The 18,012-nt window shown below is 35.0% G+C and overlaps 3 protein-coding genes across 3 annotated transcripts in view; 1 reads left to right on the top strand and 2 right to left on the bottom strand.

The window, feature by feature from the left end:
* Positions 1 to 1,453, bottom strand: part of LOC107615456 (swi5-dependent recombination DNA repair protein 1 homolog) — an 11,202-nt gene extending 9,749 nt beyond the window's left edge. Inside the window, exons 1-3 of the mRNA XM_016317518.1 lie at positions 1,137 to 1,453; positions 907 to 1,007; positions 623 to 684 (exon numbers count right to left, since the gene is read on the bottom strand). Coding sequence (XP_016173004.1) covers positions 623 to 684; positions 907 to 1,007; positions 1,137 to 1,453 — 480 coding nt within the window. The remainder of the gene's footprint in view (positions 1 to 622; positions 685 to 906; positions 1,008 to 1,136) is intronic.
* On the top strand, positions 11,278 to 15,185 carry LOC107619037 (proteasome subunit beta type-4). Its single transcript, XM_016321245.2, has 6 exons — positions 11,278 to 11,568; positions 11,724 to 11,800; positions 12,358 to 12,487; positions 12,761 to 12,920; positions 12,995 to 13,180; positions 14,790 to 15,185. Exons 1-6 carry the CDS (start codon positions 11,525 to 11,527, stop codon positions 14,901 to 14,903), a joined length of 711 nt encoding a protein of 236 aa, XP_016176731.1. The 5' UTR covers positions 11,278 to 11,524; the 3' UTR covers positions 14,904 to 15,185.
* LOC107619298 (probable rRNA-processing protein EBP2 homolog) lies at positions 15,901 to 17,113 on the bottom strand. Its single transcript, XM_016321556.2, has one exon. The coding sequence runs from the start codon at positions 17,076 to 17,078 to the stop codon at positions 16,209 to 16,211; it is 870 nt and encodes a 289-aa protein (XP_016177042.1). The 5' UTR covers positions 17,079 to 17,113; the 3' UTR covers positions 15,901 to 16,208.

Below are 18,012 nucleotides of genomic sequence, written 5' to 3' on the forward strand. Positions count from 1 at the left end.
TGAACTTCAATAATCCTAATCTTTTCTTAGGAAATAAATAGGATTCGAAGATCAAATCAATTAATCCCTTGACCTTCCTTTATCTTAGTAAAGGTTAACAAAGTGGAATTAAGATTCAATTCTCATCATCATTGATAAGGGTAACTAGGATAGGACCTCTAATTTCTCATACCTTGCCAAAAGTATTTACAGTCATTTGTTTATTTTACTTGCCATTTAAATTGCTTGTTCTTCATTTACTTTATTTGCTAATTAAATTATTCACTCCTCATTCTCAAAACCCCAATTTACAATCTCCATAACCAATAATAAGAACATACTTCCCTGCAGTTCCTTGAGAAGACGACCCGAGGTTTGAATACTTCGGTTATCAATTTATTTAGGGGTTTGTTACTTGTGACAACCAAAACATTTGTACGAAGGGATTTCTGTTGGTTTAGAGACTATATCTACAACGCGACTGTTTTTATAAAATTCTTTACGACCATAAAATCCTAACGTCAGAAACCCTTTGATATGAGCCACTTTGAGGAAGTATAATGTGGTTAATCATTCGGTGCAACTGAGCACGCTCATGTCCTAGGGCTTTGTGAGTGGGTGTAATGCCATCAATTAAGGAAACATATTCACAAATGTGAGCCAATGTATCATTATAAGAAATTCCAACACCTTCATCCCACTTAACTGAAGTGTAAGCACAAGGCCCAACATCAGTATACTTCAAAGCATCACTGATAGTTTCATTTTTTAAAACTATATCTCGGCCCTTTACATATGAGTGAGCAGTGTCTTCATGATAAGTCATGTTGGCATAAAATTTTTTGACCAATAAGGGATAAACAGGCTTTTTGATGTCAAAAAGATGATTCTAGTCCAGAAAAATCAAGTTATTAACAAATGGAAAACCTTTTCTTTTCAAAGATGGCAAATTAGCGAGAAAAGATGGACACATGATACGATACTGGATAACCCCCTCATAAAAGTCATTATTAATGGTAGATTTGAATCTATAGGGGTTATAGTTCGAATGAGAGGTCAAAAAATGAGCTTTGTGATCAAAAGGTCCAATGTCTGGTTCTTTAACATTTTTGAGAGGGACTCGAGTTTTACCTCATTGAGAGCGCACAGGAACCGACCTGGATTTTGGTTGTGTTGGTTCGAAAACAGGTTCCTCAACCGCCGGACGTTTGCCTTTGGAGGAGTTAGGCTTTGAAGAACCAGGTTTTGAGGAGCCTGGCTTGGAAGGAGTCACCTTCGGTGGTGGCGTCGGCTTGGCAGAGGCAGGGAATCTAGGAGTGTTTTTGGTACGAGCCATGGGGTCACACCGAGGAGGAGAGGTAGGAGGAGAAGGAGAGGGTGTGAAGGTTTGGTCTTGGGAGCGAGTTGATGGCTTGGAGGAACGCTTGAGGATTTTCTCACGAGGAGGCCTTTTAGCAATGGTTTTCTTCCTCATTTGGTAATATTTAGGCTTTTGAGGGAAGGGAAGCAGTAAAGAGAGTGGGAAGAAACTGAAGAGTTTGAGGAGAAGTTATAGAGGGAAGAGAGGGAGTGTTGGTAACCATACCCAAAAGAAAGTTTCTCAAACCATACAACTGCATCACCACTGATTTGACTTGAAAAGACATGACCTCATGAAAGAAAGATTTTATTTGATTTTTAAAATAAAATGGGAAATTAATTTTAAATTTTGAGAAAAAATCAAATTGAAAATCTCTTTGGATCAAAAACATTAAATGAAAATCCTTTCAAAAAATTTTAAACACACAGCCCATCAAAAAATAACAACCAAACAAATATTGTAACATTCATATATGGGCCCAGAGATGGTTGGATTTAAGAAAACACATAGGACCACTCTGAATCTGATTTATGAGGTTGGCCCAAATCATTTCTCACTTGCAACAAGCCCAAAACACGCTGATTAAGGGGAACGTTCTTCTTCTGCCCAGAATTGTCTCATACCTGTTTATGAGACAAAAAGCTCCAGTGAATACATCAGCAATTATCAAACAAAGAATAATAACTCAAAATTCCTAGACTGGTCCTAAGCATGCAGAATCTGTCCTCAGCTAATGGTTTTGTAAAAATATCTACTAATTGCTCCTCTGATTTAACAAATTGAATGCTAATATCCCCCTTTTGGACATGTTCTCTTATTGAGTGAAATTTCACTTCAATATGCTTAGTCCTAGAGTGCAAAACTGGATTTTTAGAAATATTAATGGCACTCATATTATCACACATCAAGGGAATATTTTCAGCATTTAATTTGTAATCGGCAAGCTGTGTTTTTAACCATAAAAGCTGAGAACAACAAGAAGAAGCAGCAATATACTCAGCCTCTGCAGTGGATAAGGCCACTGTTTTGCTTTTTTACTTGACCAAACATTCAATGACTTTCCAAGGAAGCAACATAGGCCTGAAGTACTCCTTCTATCAACTCTATCACCAGCAAGATCTGCATCACAATAACCGACTGCAGAAAAATCATCAATCTTAAGATACCAAAGACCAAAATTGGATGTGCCATGAACATATCTAATGATTCTCTTAACTGCAGAAAGATGTGACTCTTTTGGTTTGGATTGGAACCTAGAACACAATCCAACACTTTGCACAATATCGGGTCTAGAGGAAGTTAAGTACATAAGAGAACCAATCATTCCTCTATACCTAGTCTCATCAACATCTTTCTCAGTTTCTCCCTTATCTAATTTTGAACTAGGATGCATGGGAGTTCCCATAGGTTTGGCATTTTCCATACCAAATTTCTTAACTAATTCCTTGGCATACTTCTCTTGATGAATGAAAATACCTTTTTTAGTTTGTTTAATTTGCATCCCAAGGAAAAAATTAAGTTCACCCATCATACTCATGTCAAATTCACTTGTCATGAGTTTTCCAAAATCAGAACAGAGGGATTTATTGGCTGATCCAAAAATAATGTCATCAACAAATATTTGGACTAGAATAAAAGAATCATTAGAGTTCTTGATAAATAGAGTTGTGTCAGTGGTGCCTCTTTGAAAATCATTTTTCAAAAGAAAAGAGCTAAGTCTCTCATACCAAGCTTTAGGAGCTTGTCTTAAACCATAGAGAGCTTTAGATAATTTGAAAACATGATTAGAATGCTCTTTATTTTCAAAACCAGGAGGCTGCTCCACATACACTTCTCTATCTATCACACTATTCAAAAATGCACATTTCACATCCATTTGATATAATTTAAAACCACAAAATGCAGCATAGGCTAAGAGAAGTCTTATGGCTTCCATTTGGGCAACAAGGGCAAAGGATTCATCAAAGTCTATTCCTTCTTCTTGGTCATATCCTTGTGCCACTAGCCTTGCCTTGTTTCTTGCAATGCTACCATCTTCTCCCAACTTGTTCCAGAATATCCACTTGGTGCCGGTCACTTTCTTTCCACTTGGCCTTGGAACCAAAGTCCACACTTGATTCTTTTCAAACTCAAGAAGCTCATCCTCCATAGCTTTAACCCAAGAGGGGTCACTAAGGGCTTCCTTGACATTTTGAGGCTCTATTTGTGAAAGAAGGGCAATGTTTGATCCTTCATTTGCCTTTCTAGTGGAAGACCGTGTTTGCACTCTATGAGAGATGTCCTCAATGACAAATTCCTCAGGATAATTCTTTAAGAATCTCCATTCACAAGGTCTGGTAGATTTGGAGGCAGATTCAGATACCAAGGGATTCTGGGTGCTGCTGGCTTCAGGATTTCCTTCAGATTTATGAGGCAAAATGGAATTGTCTCTTGAATTTTCAGCAGTTGTAGTTTCTGGTTCAGTTTGACCAGACTTTTCCTTTTCATTATTTTGAGTGGTTTCATTTTCCTTTTGAGCTTGATTTCCTGCATCACAATCTTCCAAAATGCTTTGCACTAAGTTAGTATCACAAAATGTAACATGTATGGACTCCTCAATAATCCTAGCATCTTGATGATAAACCCTATATGCTTTACTAGTTGTGGAATACCCTACAAACAAACACTCATATGCCTTTGGATCAAAATTTCCCAAATTATCCTTGTTATTTAAAACAAAACATTTGCATCCAAATATGTGCAAGTAGTCTAAGTTTGGTGGGTAGCCTTTCCAAAGTTCATAAGGGGTTTTCTTCAAAAATTTCCTTATGATTGTTCTATTCAAAATGTGGCAAGCCATGTTAACCGCTTCAGCCCAAAGAAATTTTGGAACATTACTCTCACAAAGCATAGCTCTTATCATCTCTTGTATGCTTCTATTTCTTCTTTCCACAACACAATTTTGTTGTGGTGTTCTTGGACAAGAGAAGTTGTGAGATATTCTAAATTCCTCACAAAAGGATTCAAATAAATTATTTTCAAATTCAGTTCCATGATCACTTCTTATAGAAGATATTTTTAAATCCTTTTCATTTTGAATTTTCTTGCAAAAAGGTTCAAAGGCCGAAAAGGCTTCATTTTTGTGTGCAAGAAATAAAACCCAACCAAACCTAGTATAGTCATCCACAATTACTAAACCATAATGTTTACCACCTAGGCTTTGAGTTCTTGTTGGACCAAATAAATCAATGTGTAGCAATTCAAGTGGTATTTTAGTAGAGATGTCTTCCTTTGGTTTAAAAGAATTTTTTGTTTGTTTTCCCATTTGGCAAGCTTCATTTGTCTTTTCATTAACAACACAGCATTCAAGTCTTTTGAAAGTCACTAAATATCCTAAATCACACAGCTGACTTATGCTCAAAAGATTGTGCTTCAAGCCACATACCAAAAGTACATCATCAATGAAAGTAGATTGCTCATTACCTACTTTTCCAACAGCAATGATTTTACCTTTACCATCATCTCCAAAGGTCACAAAACCTCCATCATACTTATTTAGTTTGATGAAGTAGGTTGACCTTCCAGTCATGTGCCTTGAACATCCACTATCCATGTATCACATGTCCTTTTTGTTCTTGGATGCTAGGCAAATCTGCATGAAGAGTTTCAAGTAGCCTTAGGTATCCAAATTAATTTGGATCCTTTGAAGTTAATCCATCTTGGTTGCCCAAGTGCATTGAAATCACAAACAACATTGTAAACTTTGTTTCCTACAACTCTCTTTTCAATGAAACATTGTGCATATGAGTGACCAAATTTCTTGCAATTAACATAATGATTTTCTGATGTGTGTCGCTGAAATTGAGGTGAGTTATATTGGTTGAAGTGATTAAAGGGTTAAAATTTTCTAGTTTTTGGAGGAGATGCATTTCTTTTGACAAACTGATTTTTGTTATAATTATTTCTCTTTGCAAAAATATTTTCACCAGAATTTTTGAAAACCTTTGGATTTTTCGAAAATGAGATTTTGTTGTAAAAAAGTGGTTTCTTGAAAGCTCCCTCATTTTTTGAAATGTATCCCAAGCCTAGTCTGTTTGAACTCGGTTCGGTACTTGGTGAAGTCTCATTTTCACTTGTGTCTACTTCATCAAATTTTTCTTCAAATGTTAGAGCATATCCAATATCAGATTTGTTTGGTATGGTTTTGGTATTTGATGAAGAAGCCACAAACTTTATAGAGAAGACATTTGAAACTGCATCTTCCTTTGCTATATAACCTAAACCATATTTTTCAAACAATGGTCTTTGACTTGCAAGTCATTTGTCCAAGTTACTAGAACCTTGAGCAAATTTTGCTAAGTCACCATTCAGCCTTTTAATCATATCATTTAATCTTTCATTTTCAGCAATTAACTCATGAGAAGGATCCACAATGTGCTTTCCTTTTAATTTTTTAAGTTCAGATTTTAGAAATCTGTTTTCTTCAATAATGTCCAAAGCACATTCAGTTTTCTTCACTTTTTCTTTTAAAAAATTATTTTCAGCTCTTAACACATTTCTTTCAGATCTGCATTCATTATACTTATCAAGCAGTTTTGATGTGTTTAAAGTGAGATCATCAATAATAGCATGTAAGTCCTCAATGGTCAAATCATAGTAATTTACCTCATCAAGATTGTTGTTTCCAGCCATAAAGCAGTCTTTATCATCTCCTTCAGATTCTTCTTCTTCATTTGAGTCGTTCTCAAGATCCTCCCAAGCTGTCATGAGCACTCTCTTCCTTTCCTTCTTACCTTTGTCCTCCTTTTTGAGCTTTAGACAGTTTAGCTTGAAATGTCCAGCCTCCTTACAGTGATGGCACGTCACCTTGCTCAAGTCGATCTTGTGCTCCTTTGAACTTGAACCCTTGTATTTGCCCTTGTTCTTCATCATCCTTCTAAATCTCCTAGCAAAAAACAAAAGCTCATCATCTGAAATATCATCACTAGACTCACTCTCTTTTGGTTCTATTTGTGACTTGAGGGATATTTCCTTTTTTTTGAGTCTGTGTTTGTGTGTATGGTTTCATAGGCAAGGAGGTTTTCTCTTAGCTCATCATAGGTTATGGGACTTAGGTTATTGCTCTCGATTAGGACAGTGGCAGTGATTTTCCATTCTTTTGTGGGGCTTCTAAGGAGTTTTTTCACTAAGGTTTGTTCTGCATAGTTTGTACCCATAGCATCAAGGTTGTTGATTACGATTGAGAATCTCTCAAACGCTTCATCAATGCTTTCTCCATCCTTCATGCTAAACATCTCGTACTCTTTTCGCAGCATATCAATCCTCGTTTCTTTGACTTGTTTAGTGCCTTCGTGTGTAACCTGGAGTTTTTCCCAGATTTCTTTGTCTGTCTTGCATCTAGACACCTTCCGGTACTCTTCAAAGCTGATAACACAGTGAAGAAGGTTGATTGCTTTAGCATTCAGCTCCATCTTCTTCTTATCATCTTTATTCCATTCAGCTTCTTCTTTTGGAGTCACTACTCCATCAGCACTTGTTTTTGTTAGGATCTTGGGACCGCTCACAACAATCTTCCATATGTTGTAGTCAATGGATTGGATGAATATCCTTATCCTTTTTTTCCAGTAGGCATAGTTCTTCCCGTTGAAGAAAGGTGGCCGGTTGTTTGACTGGCCTTCAGTGAGGGTGTAGGCAACTGTGGTTGTGCCCAAGTTGTTTGCCATTGGATCTTTGCTCCAAGCGGTTAAGCTTGATTCTTGAGACCTTAGCTCCTGAAACCAATTGAAGGTTGTGGTAGGCTTAGAGAAGGGGGGTTGAATCTATGCCTTTCTTTTTAAGTTGCTGTTATGATCCTTTAAAACAAACTTTGAATTCTGATTCTATTTGAACTCAACAGCAGAAATTTATGAGACAATTTGTTATTGTCTCATGAATATCAGAAAACAGAACAGTACAGAGAAGAGAAAAGCTAACACCAGCATATATCCTGGTTCGGTTGCATTGTGCTATGCAACCTACATCCAGTCTCCTCTACAACAATGAAGGAATTTCCACTATAGTTAACAGTATTACATATACCAATTCCACAGGATTGACACAATCCTTTCACACTCAAGTTCTAACCTAACTTGACATTGGCTATGCTAATACCTAACTATTCACTCTTAGTGCTGACTCAACTAAGAAAGGGATACCTCACGGGTACAAGATACAAGACACAGACATTCCTAAAGAAATCTGAAAATAACTCTAGGCTTTTCTCTCAAGTGTATCTCTCAGCATTTTTCCACTCATGGCTTTTACTTGAGCTTTCTCACAATGTCTTTTCTCACAAGAAATTACAGAAAGATAAACATAGAAAAGTACATTACAATCTGTAAAACATGAAGGAGATTGACTTCATCAGCAGCCTCTTTGCTATATGCAAAACCAGATTCGCAAACCTCAGATACAGTTCTTTAGTATTGGCCGAATGCTTCTTTGAAAGAAAGCATTATCCAAGTAGAGGAACTTCTTTGCAGAACACTATTCTCAAATTCTGGTTTTCTCTCCTTGGCTTCTGAATGAACAGCAAGACTTCTTTTATCTCCTTGCATGTTGTTGGGTTCTTCTTCCAAGGTCAACACCTTGAGCTTTGAGTTTTACCAACCCACAGATTCACTTTTTCTCATTAAACTTCAGAGTAGAAACTTTGCTTCTGACTTCTTCATCTTGACCGAAAGCCATAAAGCAGCAACTACAAGAGTCTTTCAATGGTCAACTTGATCTGAGCCCTTGAAAACCAACTTGGTCCCCAATACATGTTTGAGACCGTGGATTTACAGCAGAAAAGAACAGAAATTCTCTTTTTCATATAGCTCAAAATGGAGATACAGGGAGTTGAAGATGAAGAAAACAAAGTGTGTTTCATGCAAGAGGAAATGGATTACCTTGAGCTTTCTGATCTTTTCTTGATATGGATGATTAGACCTTACCCTTCTTTGCTTAACCTTCTCTTTCCTTCTTTTTTCATGACTAGCTTAGGGACTAAGCTCTCTTTCTTACTTTTTCTAAACTCAGTGATTTGACTAAGGCAGAGAGGAAATGAATGTTGCTTTGGAAGCAATGAGAAAGAGTGAAGACTTCAATCTTGTATGAGAAGTTTGGTGTGATCAACTTGAATTGATGGAGATGGGCTTGGATCGATTTTGATTAGCTTAGCCCGTTGGTTCCTTTGGCTTTGTTTCTTTTGGGCTTTGCTTGTTTATTGACCCACCAGCCTTGCTATATTATTTTTATACCAATTTGGGCTGCAACATATAATAAATAATTAGTAACATATAATTATTAACACTCAACACTAATTATTTATTTTGCCCAAAAATAATGTTTGTCATCACTAATTAATTTAGTTAATTTGTTAACTCAACAATCTCTTATACGAGCCGTGTGACAACCCTTAGATCTATCACACGAGCTGTGTGACAATCATCTGATCTCTCACACGAGCCGTGTCAAAGCGAGTCGCTTTCTAACACGAGCCGTGTGACATCCCATGGAACCCCCCGGTGTCCCATCGAATGAAACTCACATCAAACACGAATTAAATTGATGCAATCCTAAATTAAACACAAATTAAATTGATGCAAGCAAAAAATTAGCTGTGTAAAACTATCCCGTATTTTTTCCCACCAAATGCTATTAACAATCGAACTGAAACTCCAAAATCGTCAAAATCACAGGTATTTATATAATCATCGAATCAAAACTCGAATCTCAAAATTGATTTCAGCCAGGTAAAATAAACAATATCCGAACAAACCATCCTTACCAGCATAACATAGCAGAAGGTCGAAAACTATCACATCGCGATTTCATTGTGGCGTTGAGGAGGATAAATAGTACACGAAGCTTTATATTTCGTAAAAAAAAGAGGATATATTTTTTGGAAACAAATCAAACAGATATAATTTAAATTTTGGAGAGAAATAATTTAAGACGAAAGGTAAGTATATTTTCAGCGAAAACAAGTTGCGAGAGACACGTATGAGCCTGTCAAACCCATCAAAAATAATTCTATAAAACTACAATTAGTATACATTACATATTCGTAATTGGAAACTGCCAACTACATATTCCATTGGTAAAATAGCACATCTCTTAAATATTCTAACTAAAATTACTTTACTTTATAATAAAAAATTACGCAAAAATGATTTTACAAGAAAATTGTCAAAATCTAATAATTAATTTATTAGTCTACTTAAACAAATGTTAAAAATTCTAATCTTAAAATGGATAGGGCCAGGACGACGACGACGACGACAACAATAACAACAACTACTACTACTGCTACTACTACTACTTTGGGTCGAGTGGTCAGCTCACTCGTCTGCTTAAACAAGTGTCGGGGGTTCGAATTCCGCCTTATGCATGTAGCAACTCATTGGCAGACCCTTAAATGGAGTTCAGATCTGCGATGAATTAGTCTTTGACCTATCGGGTTGAGAGATACCATAGGCAACTAATAATAATAATAATAATAATAATATGATCAATAAATATTAGGGTTTTTATTTTTCAAATTAATTCAAAAAATATTTATAATGCTAAATTTTAATATGATCGAAAAGATTGTTGCATCTTATTTGTTATTAAAACAAAAGTTATAATTTTATATATCAAGATAATATTAAATTTACTGTTAACATGAAAAAAATAATATGATACATGAAAATCATCGTACATTGTTTTATTATTAGCTACACCCAATTAATATTTTTTCTAATATAAAAATATTAAATTAGAAACTAATAAAACATAAAATAATAACAAATTACATAGATTTAAGAAATACCTAATTTCCATGAGTCCAATATGTTTACTTTGAAATAGAAAAATAATGTTTTGAATGCATGGTGAAAATTGGAATAACATATGGTATTGTACCTAGTAGTGAGGGACTTAAACCGGTGGATTTATTTTAAGATTTAACCATGATCAACTTCCAAACTTCATACACTGATTACAACCTTAATCATTACCAGCTTTTGTTAACACCTAAACCCTCAGAACTTTAAATACCCAGCAACTACTAATCACATGCACTTCCACTCAATCAACTCCTATTTAACACATTTCCGTATAAATTAGACTAAACATGCATGTGTACCTAATGTTCATGTTCTCCATACATTATCGATTTATCAATTGTCCTACCTGAAATTCTAAAATGATCTTACATTGCAACAATAATGTTCGACCTCATCTATGACCACAACTTGTCATTTGCAATGTTTTTTTTTAACCAAACAGTGGCTCGAGTATTTGATTATAATCACTCTCACCAAATAAAATTTTTTATTTAATATAACATTAGTAAAAGTTTTAATATTAATATATTATCATATAGTTTGAATAGTACTCATGTCAATGCTTAGGTTATTTCTAATGTTAGTTATTTTTTTTTTCTTCTACCTCCTAAGTCCTTCCAAGTCTCTACTATATATAAAAAGAAGAAACAAATTCTTTTTCCCATGTTACACGGTCCAATTACCTATGCCTAATATCAACATGCTAGTTTTCTCTCTCAAACTGAATATTTTCAAAAGCAAAATCTGTTCTTCCACCGTTAGACCCTATACAATACAAAAACAATCCTTAAAAAATTCCAAGCCCACTCTTACAACCAAAAATTTTCATGACCTACAAAAATATCCAATCTAAAAACATAACTATCAGGCTCTAATAGCATTTTTTTCCCCTCTCTACTTCGAGGTCTAAGGTTTAAACTCTAAAAAATACAATTAAAAAAAATAATAAAATATGTGATAAATATATGAATTTGTTGTGTATCTAAGATTGGAAGTTATCTAATCCATTGAAATACTTAAAATTGGAGTTGTCCAATAAAAAAAAAAAACTATCATTAATTAACTTATATTGATTATCCCAACTCACATAAATCCCTCTCTGCAACCACTGCAGCGGAACAGTTTTTGTCTGTGCGTGTAGGTGTCCACTAAATAATAACGCCAGCGCAGTTTATCACCTGCTGAAATATAAGAGCTTCAGCAACGGCCAAATCGAAAATCGTTTCTTCAACAAAAAGAAACGAAAAATAAACTCTTTAAACGACGCCGTTGTTTGCTCCCCCTCCGTAAGACCTTTACATGCTTTACTCTTTACCTTTCTCTCTTGCTTGCAATTGTTTTCTTGCTCACTACGATGGCCTCTAACTTGGACTCAGTCTCTGATACACAGCGAACTCTGTAAGTTCTCTCTACTCCATCAATCTTCATTCCTTTTTCTTCAAATTTCAATGCACCAATTCGATTTTTCGTTTCAATGTATCTGTCCCCGTTCGCTTTCGCGTACAAAATGGATGGATTATTGTTGACCCTGAAATTTTGATTTCACTTGTTAGGTATCCCTATGTAACTGGAACCTCTGTGGTTGCTCTCAAATACAAAAATGGGATTCTTATGGCTGCTGACATGGGAGGTAAGATTCTGTTAAATATTTAAATTGATTTTTTTGTGGGAGGGGTTATTGTTAGAAATCGGGGTGAGTGTATTTGATTTTGTTTTCAGTTAACTATTATATGTTTTTCAGCTGAAAAATTTTATGATAATATTATGGTCAAGTAAAAGTTTCTTCTTTTCGTTTCTCTAGAAAAAATAAATAAATAAATAAATAAATGTGCTTGTTGAAATAAAGATGTGCATTTTGTTATTGGCTATTGAACTTTTGTCTGGTAGTTAATGACTTAGTGGTGATTATTTGGTGCTACCTATTCTTAGATATTGTGGTTATATGTATGTTGTTTATCTTTATACCCAGCACCCAAAGAATGCTGTATCAGTGGCATCTGAATCTGATTTCCACGGGCATTCACAGTGCTTTTTGAAAAGGTTCTTTTGCAGGGAACAATGATATGTGATGATTTTTTTACATGTTCTGGTTTGGCAGTTGTGATCTGTTTTATGTTGCGAATGTGATGTTTTATGTTAGTATTGGCCTCAGTCTGCATCTCATTTCAATTATCAGTACATTAATAGGTTCCTATGGCTCTACCTTACGGTACAAAAGTATTGATCGTTTGAAGCCTATTGGGAAACATTCTCTTCTTGGTGCTAGTGGGGAAATAAGTGATTTTCAGGAGATTCTACGCTACCTTGACGAGCTTATGTAAGCACTTTGTATTTATGTATTTATATCGTTACTTAAATAAGCGCATATTTTGTTGCATAAATGTGCATTTGCTATTTTAAAATGAAGCAGAAAAGGATCTGTTTAGGTAAAATAATCTTAGATGCTTTTCTTTGATGTTTATGGTGTTTATATTCTATATTGTGTTTCAAACATCGAGTTAAAGAGTATATCTGCATTTTCTCCTCTTTTCTATGTTACATGTTTTAATTTTCCCATGTAACAGTTGATTTTGACCTTTTACCACTGCAGCCTTTATGACAACATGTGGGATGACGGAAACTCCCTGGGACCTAAGGAAATGCATAACTATTTAACTCGTGTGATGTATAATAGACGTAACAAGTTCAACCCATTGTGGAATGCACTTGTACTGGGTGGTGTGAAAAATGGGCAGAAGTACCTTGGCATGGTACAAAATGGTTTACCTTTATTTTTATCACTGAGTTACCCACATGCTTATTCCTTTTTGTGAATCTTATCCAGGTCAACATGATTGGCATTAATTTTGAAGACAATCATGTAGCCACAGGGCTTGGAAATCATCTTGCAAGGCCAATTCTACGTGATGAATGGCATGAAAATTTAACCTTTGAAGAGGGAGTCAAGCTATTGGAGAAGTGTATGCGTGTGCTCTTATATCGTGATAGGTCTGCTATCAACAAGATTCAGGTGTGTGCTTTTTCCTCTTCTTGCCTCTGCTAAAAAATTATGAAAATATGCCATACATCTTCCCGACCAAGGACTAGGTGCTGCTGCACCCATTTCCTAGAATACTTTCCTATTGGTTTTGCCTTCTCTATTTCAAATTCATCATTTTAATACATTGCCCAATTCTGTTTGTTTTGGATTATGAATGGATTCTTTCTGTAAATAGTAAAGCAGGCATCATAATATAGATAGGGTTATGTGTGGAATTTGAAAGTAGGTGTTTGGAATGGAATGATCATTTTCTGCAGCTCACTATGCCTAGTATTTCATAATCCATATTCTCTTTTCCGGTTATGTTAGAGATATAACTATTAATGTGCCTCTTCCCATCACTTTAAGCTTTCACATGATAATCACTCTCTAAACATGGTATTAGAGCCTCCATGACCAAAAGGTCTAGAGTTTGATCCATGTTATATTCAAAAGGAAGAAATTCAGCATAAAGACAAACTACAAAGAAGAAATAAAAAAGCCTATGCATAATCATATTTCAAGCCCAAAAAGAGGCTGTTGCGTAAGGGAGCATGTTTGAGATGTAACCATTTATATGGCTCTGATCACTTTAAGCTTTCACATGATAGTCACTCTCTAAACAAGTTTGCACTGTAATCACATGATTAATCTATTGACAAGTATAGGGTTCTGGTCTAGTGCTTGTTATGAAAGTTTGGTTAGTAGCTTTGAGCTGCTATCAATAACAACCATGATCTCTAGGCCTCTTATCTCTACATGCACCTTGTCTTTTTAGGTTTGGATACTTGTAGTCTAATCTCCACTCATCCCAAAGAAGTTAGTAGGTTTCTAGATGTTAACATAACAATATAAGTATGTGAACTTACTTGGAAATCAGGAGTAATGACCAAGGTTTCTTTGAATGCATAAAATAATTTGTCTTCTCTGCTCAAATTAGCTTGGCATACAGAGATTCACAATCTAAGAAATGAAAGTTTAACTTGGAACCCTATTGTGACAGGAAAAATGACTATCTGATAAAATATTGGGTTGTGTTTGAGTTTCCTTCATCTTTAGCAACTAAATCAAGATTTTAAATTAACTGGTCAGGAGTTAGGTTTACTAGCTCATTAGTCATTACCCAATTAAGAAACCACGTAAGAGGATCAAAAGTTTTTTTTCTTTTTTCTTTTTTTGTTTGGTAATTGCCTGATTTTCTGGAAGAGAGCAACACCTAACATATTGTTGTTCATAAGTTATCATAGCATTGAGTTGTAATGTTTAAAAGTTGAATAAGTTGAATATAACAACTTGTTTGTGATCAAAATGTGAAAATTTCATTTTCTTTTACATCAGAGTGTTTCTTATTTTTATGTTTTCAAGTCTTTATTAGAGAAACTATTATATACAAATTTTTATTTACCCCATGTTAGAAATGTTAGATGATTTTCCATTAGGGTTGTGAACTGTGGTTCTTACAATGCCTAAATCTGAACTGAATAACTTCTTTTTTCATTGATTTTTGGATTTTATTTTGTGTATAAATTCTTTTTTCAATTACAAAAGGTTTATTTATTGTGTGATGATACTTATCACATATGTAATGTCAAATTTGCAGATATCCAAAATTACTGAAGAAGGTGCTACCCTCTTCCCACCATTCTCATTGAAGACTTACTGGGAATTCTCTGCCTTCAAGAATCCAACTGTCGGTGCTGAAGGTTCATGGTAGCTTGAAATGTGAAATGAACAAATTATATCAGTTGGACAGGAAATGGTTTCCTGGGAGATCTCTTCATTATGTTAAAATGGATAAGAAACGGATCAGCCTTTGAAAATTGATATGCTCATAGATCACTTTAGTTTCACATGGTTGTTTGAGTTGACTTCAATTTCACAGTAGAATTTCTTTCGGTTATCAGAATTCTTTTGTTATAGTATCAGCCCATTGCATGTCTTTGAAATGAATTAATATGGATTATCTTAAGATTTGGGGACCAATTTCCTTTCTGCATATTTTCAGCTTCTACCGTTTTTGGTTCTTGCTAGTTCAATGGCAATAATTAATAGTTACTCTTCACACAAAGTGAAGGAAAACATTTTGAAACGAAACGATGATAGATACCATCGTGGGGTGAAAAGCTAGACTTCGGACTAATGGAGTTGTTTGTTTACGTAAAACCTAAGCTAGCATTACAAGAGGGAGAAAAGAGGTGGCCTACAATGGAGATTGTGCAAGAAGGAACCAACAACTGTCGTATCCATCCTTGCTGCAAGGAGCTCGACAAAAAAATTTTCAATGACTAAAGATGCATTTGACATTATGTTTTACATCAGTTATCCATTAACATCGTTAACTTCGCAACTGGCAAAGAGGAGGAACTAGCTCAATTCACATTTTAAAATTGAATGACTAACTAACCATTTTAAAAACTGAGATCAATTTATTGAAATGAAATTTGAAAAACCAATTTTATTGTTAACTCTTTCTATTTTAATGAAACTAAGTATATAATGTAATATCTTATACAATGAAATATCAAACTCTATCAAATGTTATCATATCCTGTTGAATTTGATAAATAGTATTTCTCCTATAACTTTTACTCAATATGTGATTTTGGGTTTGTAAACAATTCAACTATTCAAGCATGCTGTCAACGATAAAAAGTAAATTTGATCTTTGAGCAAAAACAACAAAATATATTTGAACCAGCTAAACAAATATAACAACTAAACCAGAAAATAACAGTAAATAAATCACTCTGAATATACGCCTAAGTTACACTGTCTTCAAGTCAAAAAAGAGCTACAATTAATACATGCCATACAACGGACAGCATATAGTAATAGATCATTGAACTACCAAGCACCAAAACTGGAGTAAATATTTAAGAATTTGTAATTGTCGATAAGAAAGTTACAATGAATTCACGTAAAATAGAACTAGAGTAGATAAAAATTTCAGGGGAACCACCACCATCGGCACATACCATAATATCCATCCCTCGAAAAACATACAAGAAACGGGTGTATTTTACCTCTTTCTCTTCTTATTTCCTTTGCCTTCGCCCTTGTTGAATCCCTTAACATCATAAGTCGTGTCAGCGGTGTTCTGCTTCTTCATTCCCTTCCTGCCTCCAAAACCGAATTTGGAATTCCTAAATTCCCTTTTCTTATGTGTCTTTCCTTTTCCAAAAGCTTGCTTCCCCTTCCCTCCTGACCGATCACCCGGAGACACTCCTGGCCTTTTGCCCTTTGACCTCTCAAATGACTTCCCATCCTCAAAGTCAAAACCCAAATCTGCATCATTGCTATTGTCAGCAAACCCACTCTGTTGCCTTTGTTTCCTCCATTTCTTAACAGATTCAATGTCCTGCTTTTTCTGCTTGGCCCGTTCTTTCATCTTCTGGGCTTGAATCTCTTTCGCCAACCTCTTGGCCTCCCTAGCCTTTCTTCTCTCTTCGGCCTCTTCCATCTTCCGCTTCTCTGCCAGTACACGTCCTTTCACCTTTTGCATGTGGTTATCAGTCTTCACCATTTCAGCGTAATAATCTGGAGGCCTCAGAAAAGGGAGACCCATTGACTGGAGTTTCTGATATGCCTGCTTTGTTCCCTCAAATGCCTGGTTGTAAAATGCAAGCTCACGTGTTAAGTCATCATTGACATCTACTTCTTGCTCTTGATCAATATCAATGGAGAGTGTGTGAATCCATCCCACGTTCTCTGGCCAACTGATATCTCCAAGTTTATCCAACAGAGCATCTCTATTATAAACTGCAGTTTTCGACGGTTCAGTTAATTTCACATCTTCGTCAGATTCTGATTCTGATGCAGACATTTCCTCATTAAAATCTTCAGCTTCACCACCAATGGTGGTATCATCATTTACCAAATGCTCCTCCATTCAACCTATTGAAAAAATTGGGGAAAACTTCATTTTAGAGCAAAATATTGCAGTCTAGCATTTATAACTATCAATTTCGTTCTTGCACTTTGGCTAAACAGAACTTCATTGAAAATAGGAGACTGTGCAAGGTATTGCATCAAAAGCAGAACATAACTTGAGATACACATGCCACACAAACCAGTTAAATGCTAACAGACATAACTTAGGGAAACACGGAGGACAAGAATCCTACATATTCTGCTTAACAAATTAATGATTGAGGACAACTATAACTATAATAACACATACAATATCAGAGCGGCATAGGGTAATTCAAACTACTCTTCTTTTCATATCACCAAAAACATAAAATAAGAAACAAAACAATACTATGCTTCAATAAAAAATAAACTAAAGTACTTAAATTTTCAAATTACTGGAACATAGAACCTAAAAACTGTAAGTCACCAAAAAGGACATAAAAAACCGAATCATAACACAACTTCGTTCTAAATGGGAAGTAAAATCAGAAACTCAAGTGCATTATGCAAGTGACAAGCAATAACATTTTTCTTCCTTTTTGGTTTTAACATTATAAGAAGCTCAAACTTTGCCCAGTATGGGTAAGGAGCACCAAAATAGAGTATCCAACAGTACATTAACTAACACAACAACGACCTCGGAGCAACATGAAGGCACAAAAGAAGCTACAAATATTGGTCCACCCTGATAACAATAACAATAAAATTACAAAATGAAAAAACAAAACCCGAGAAACCAAATCACAGCTTCCATCTCTTTCAATTTCAGTTCAAATTAAAAAGATTTGGCAGCCTCCTAAGTTCTAACAAATATAAATTTTAAACTCAACAGCAGAAATTCAGAATCCTAATTAACATTTAACAATATATAAACAAATATTAACAATGAACAAATATATAATATATCTACC

The sequence above is a fragment of the Arachis ipaensis genome, chromosome B09 (assembly GCF_000816755.2).
Source record: "Arachis ipaensis cultivar K30076 chromosome B09, Araip1.1, whole genome shotgun sequence".
Taxonomy (NCBI): Eukaryota; Viridiplantae; Streptophyta; class Magnoliopsida; order Fabales; family Fabaceae; genus Arachis; species Arachis ipaensis.

Excerpts from the sequence above, each read along its gene's own strand:
- LOC107619037 (XM_016321245.2), top strand. The coding sequence starts at position 11,525 with ATGGCCTCTAACTTGGACTCAGTCTCTGATACACAGCGAACTCT. Across the intron at positions 12,488-12,760 it reads CGCTACCTTGACGAGCTTAT|CCTTTATGACAACATGTGGG; the intron begins GTAAGCACTTTG and ends TTACCACTGCAG. Across the intron at positions 13,181-14,789 it reads CTGCTATCAACAAGATTCAG|ATATCCAAAATTACTGAAGA; the intron begins GTGTGTGCTTTT and ends TCAAATTTGCAG.
- LOC107619298 (XM_016321556.2), bottom strand. The coding sequence starts at position 17,078 with ATGGAGGAGCATTTGGTAAATGATGATACCACCATTGGTGGTGAAGCT.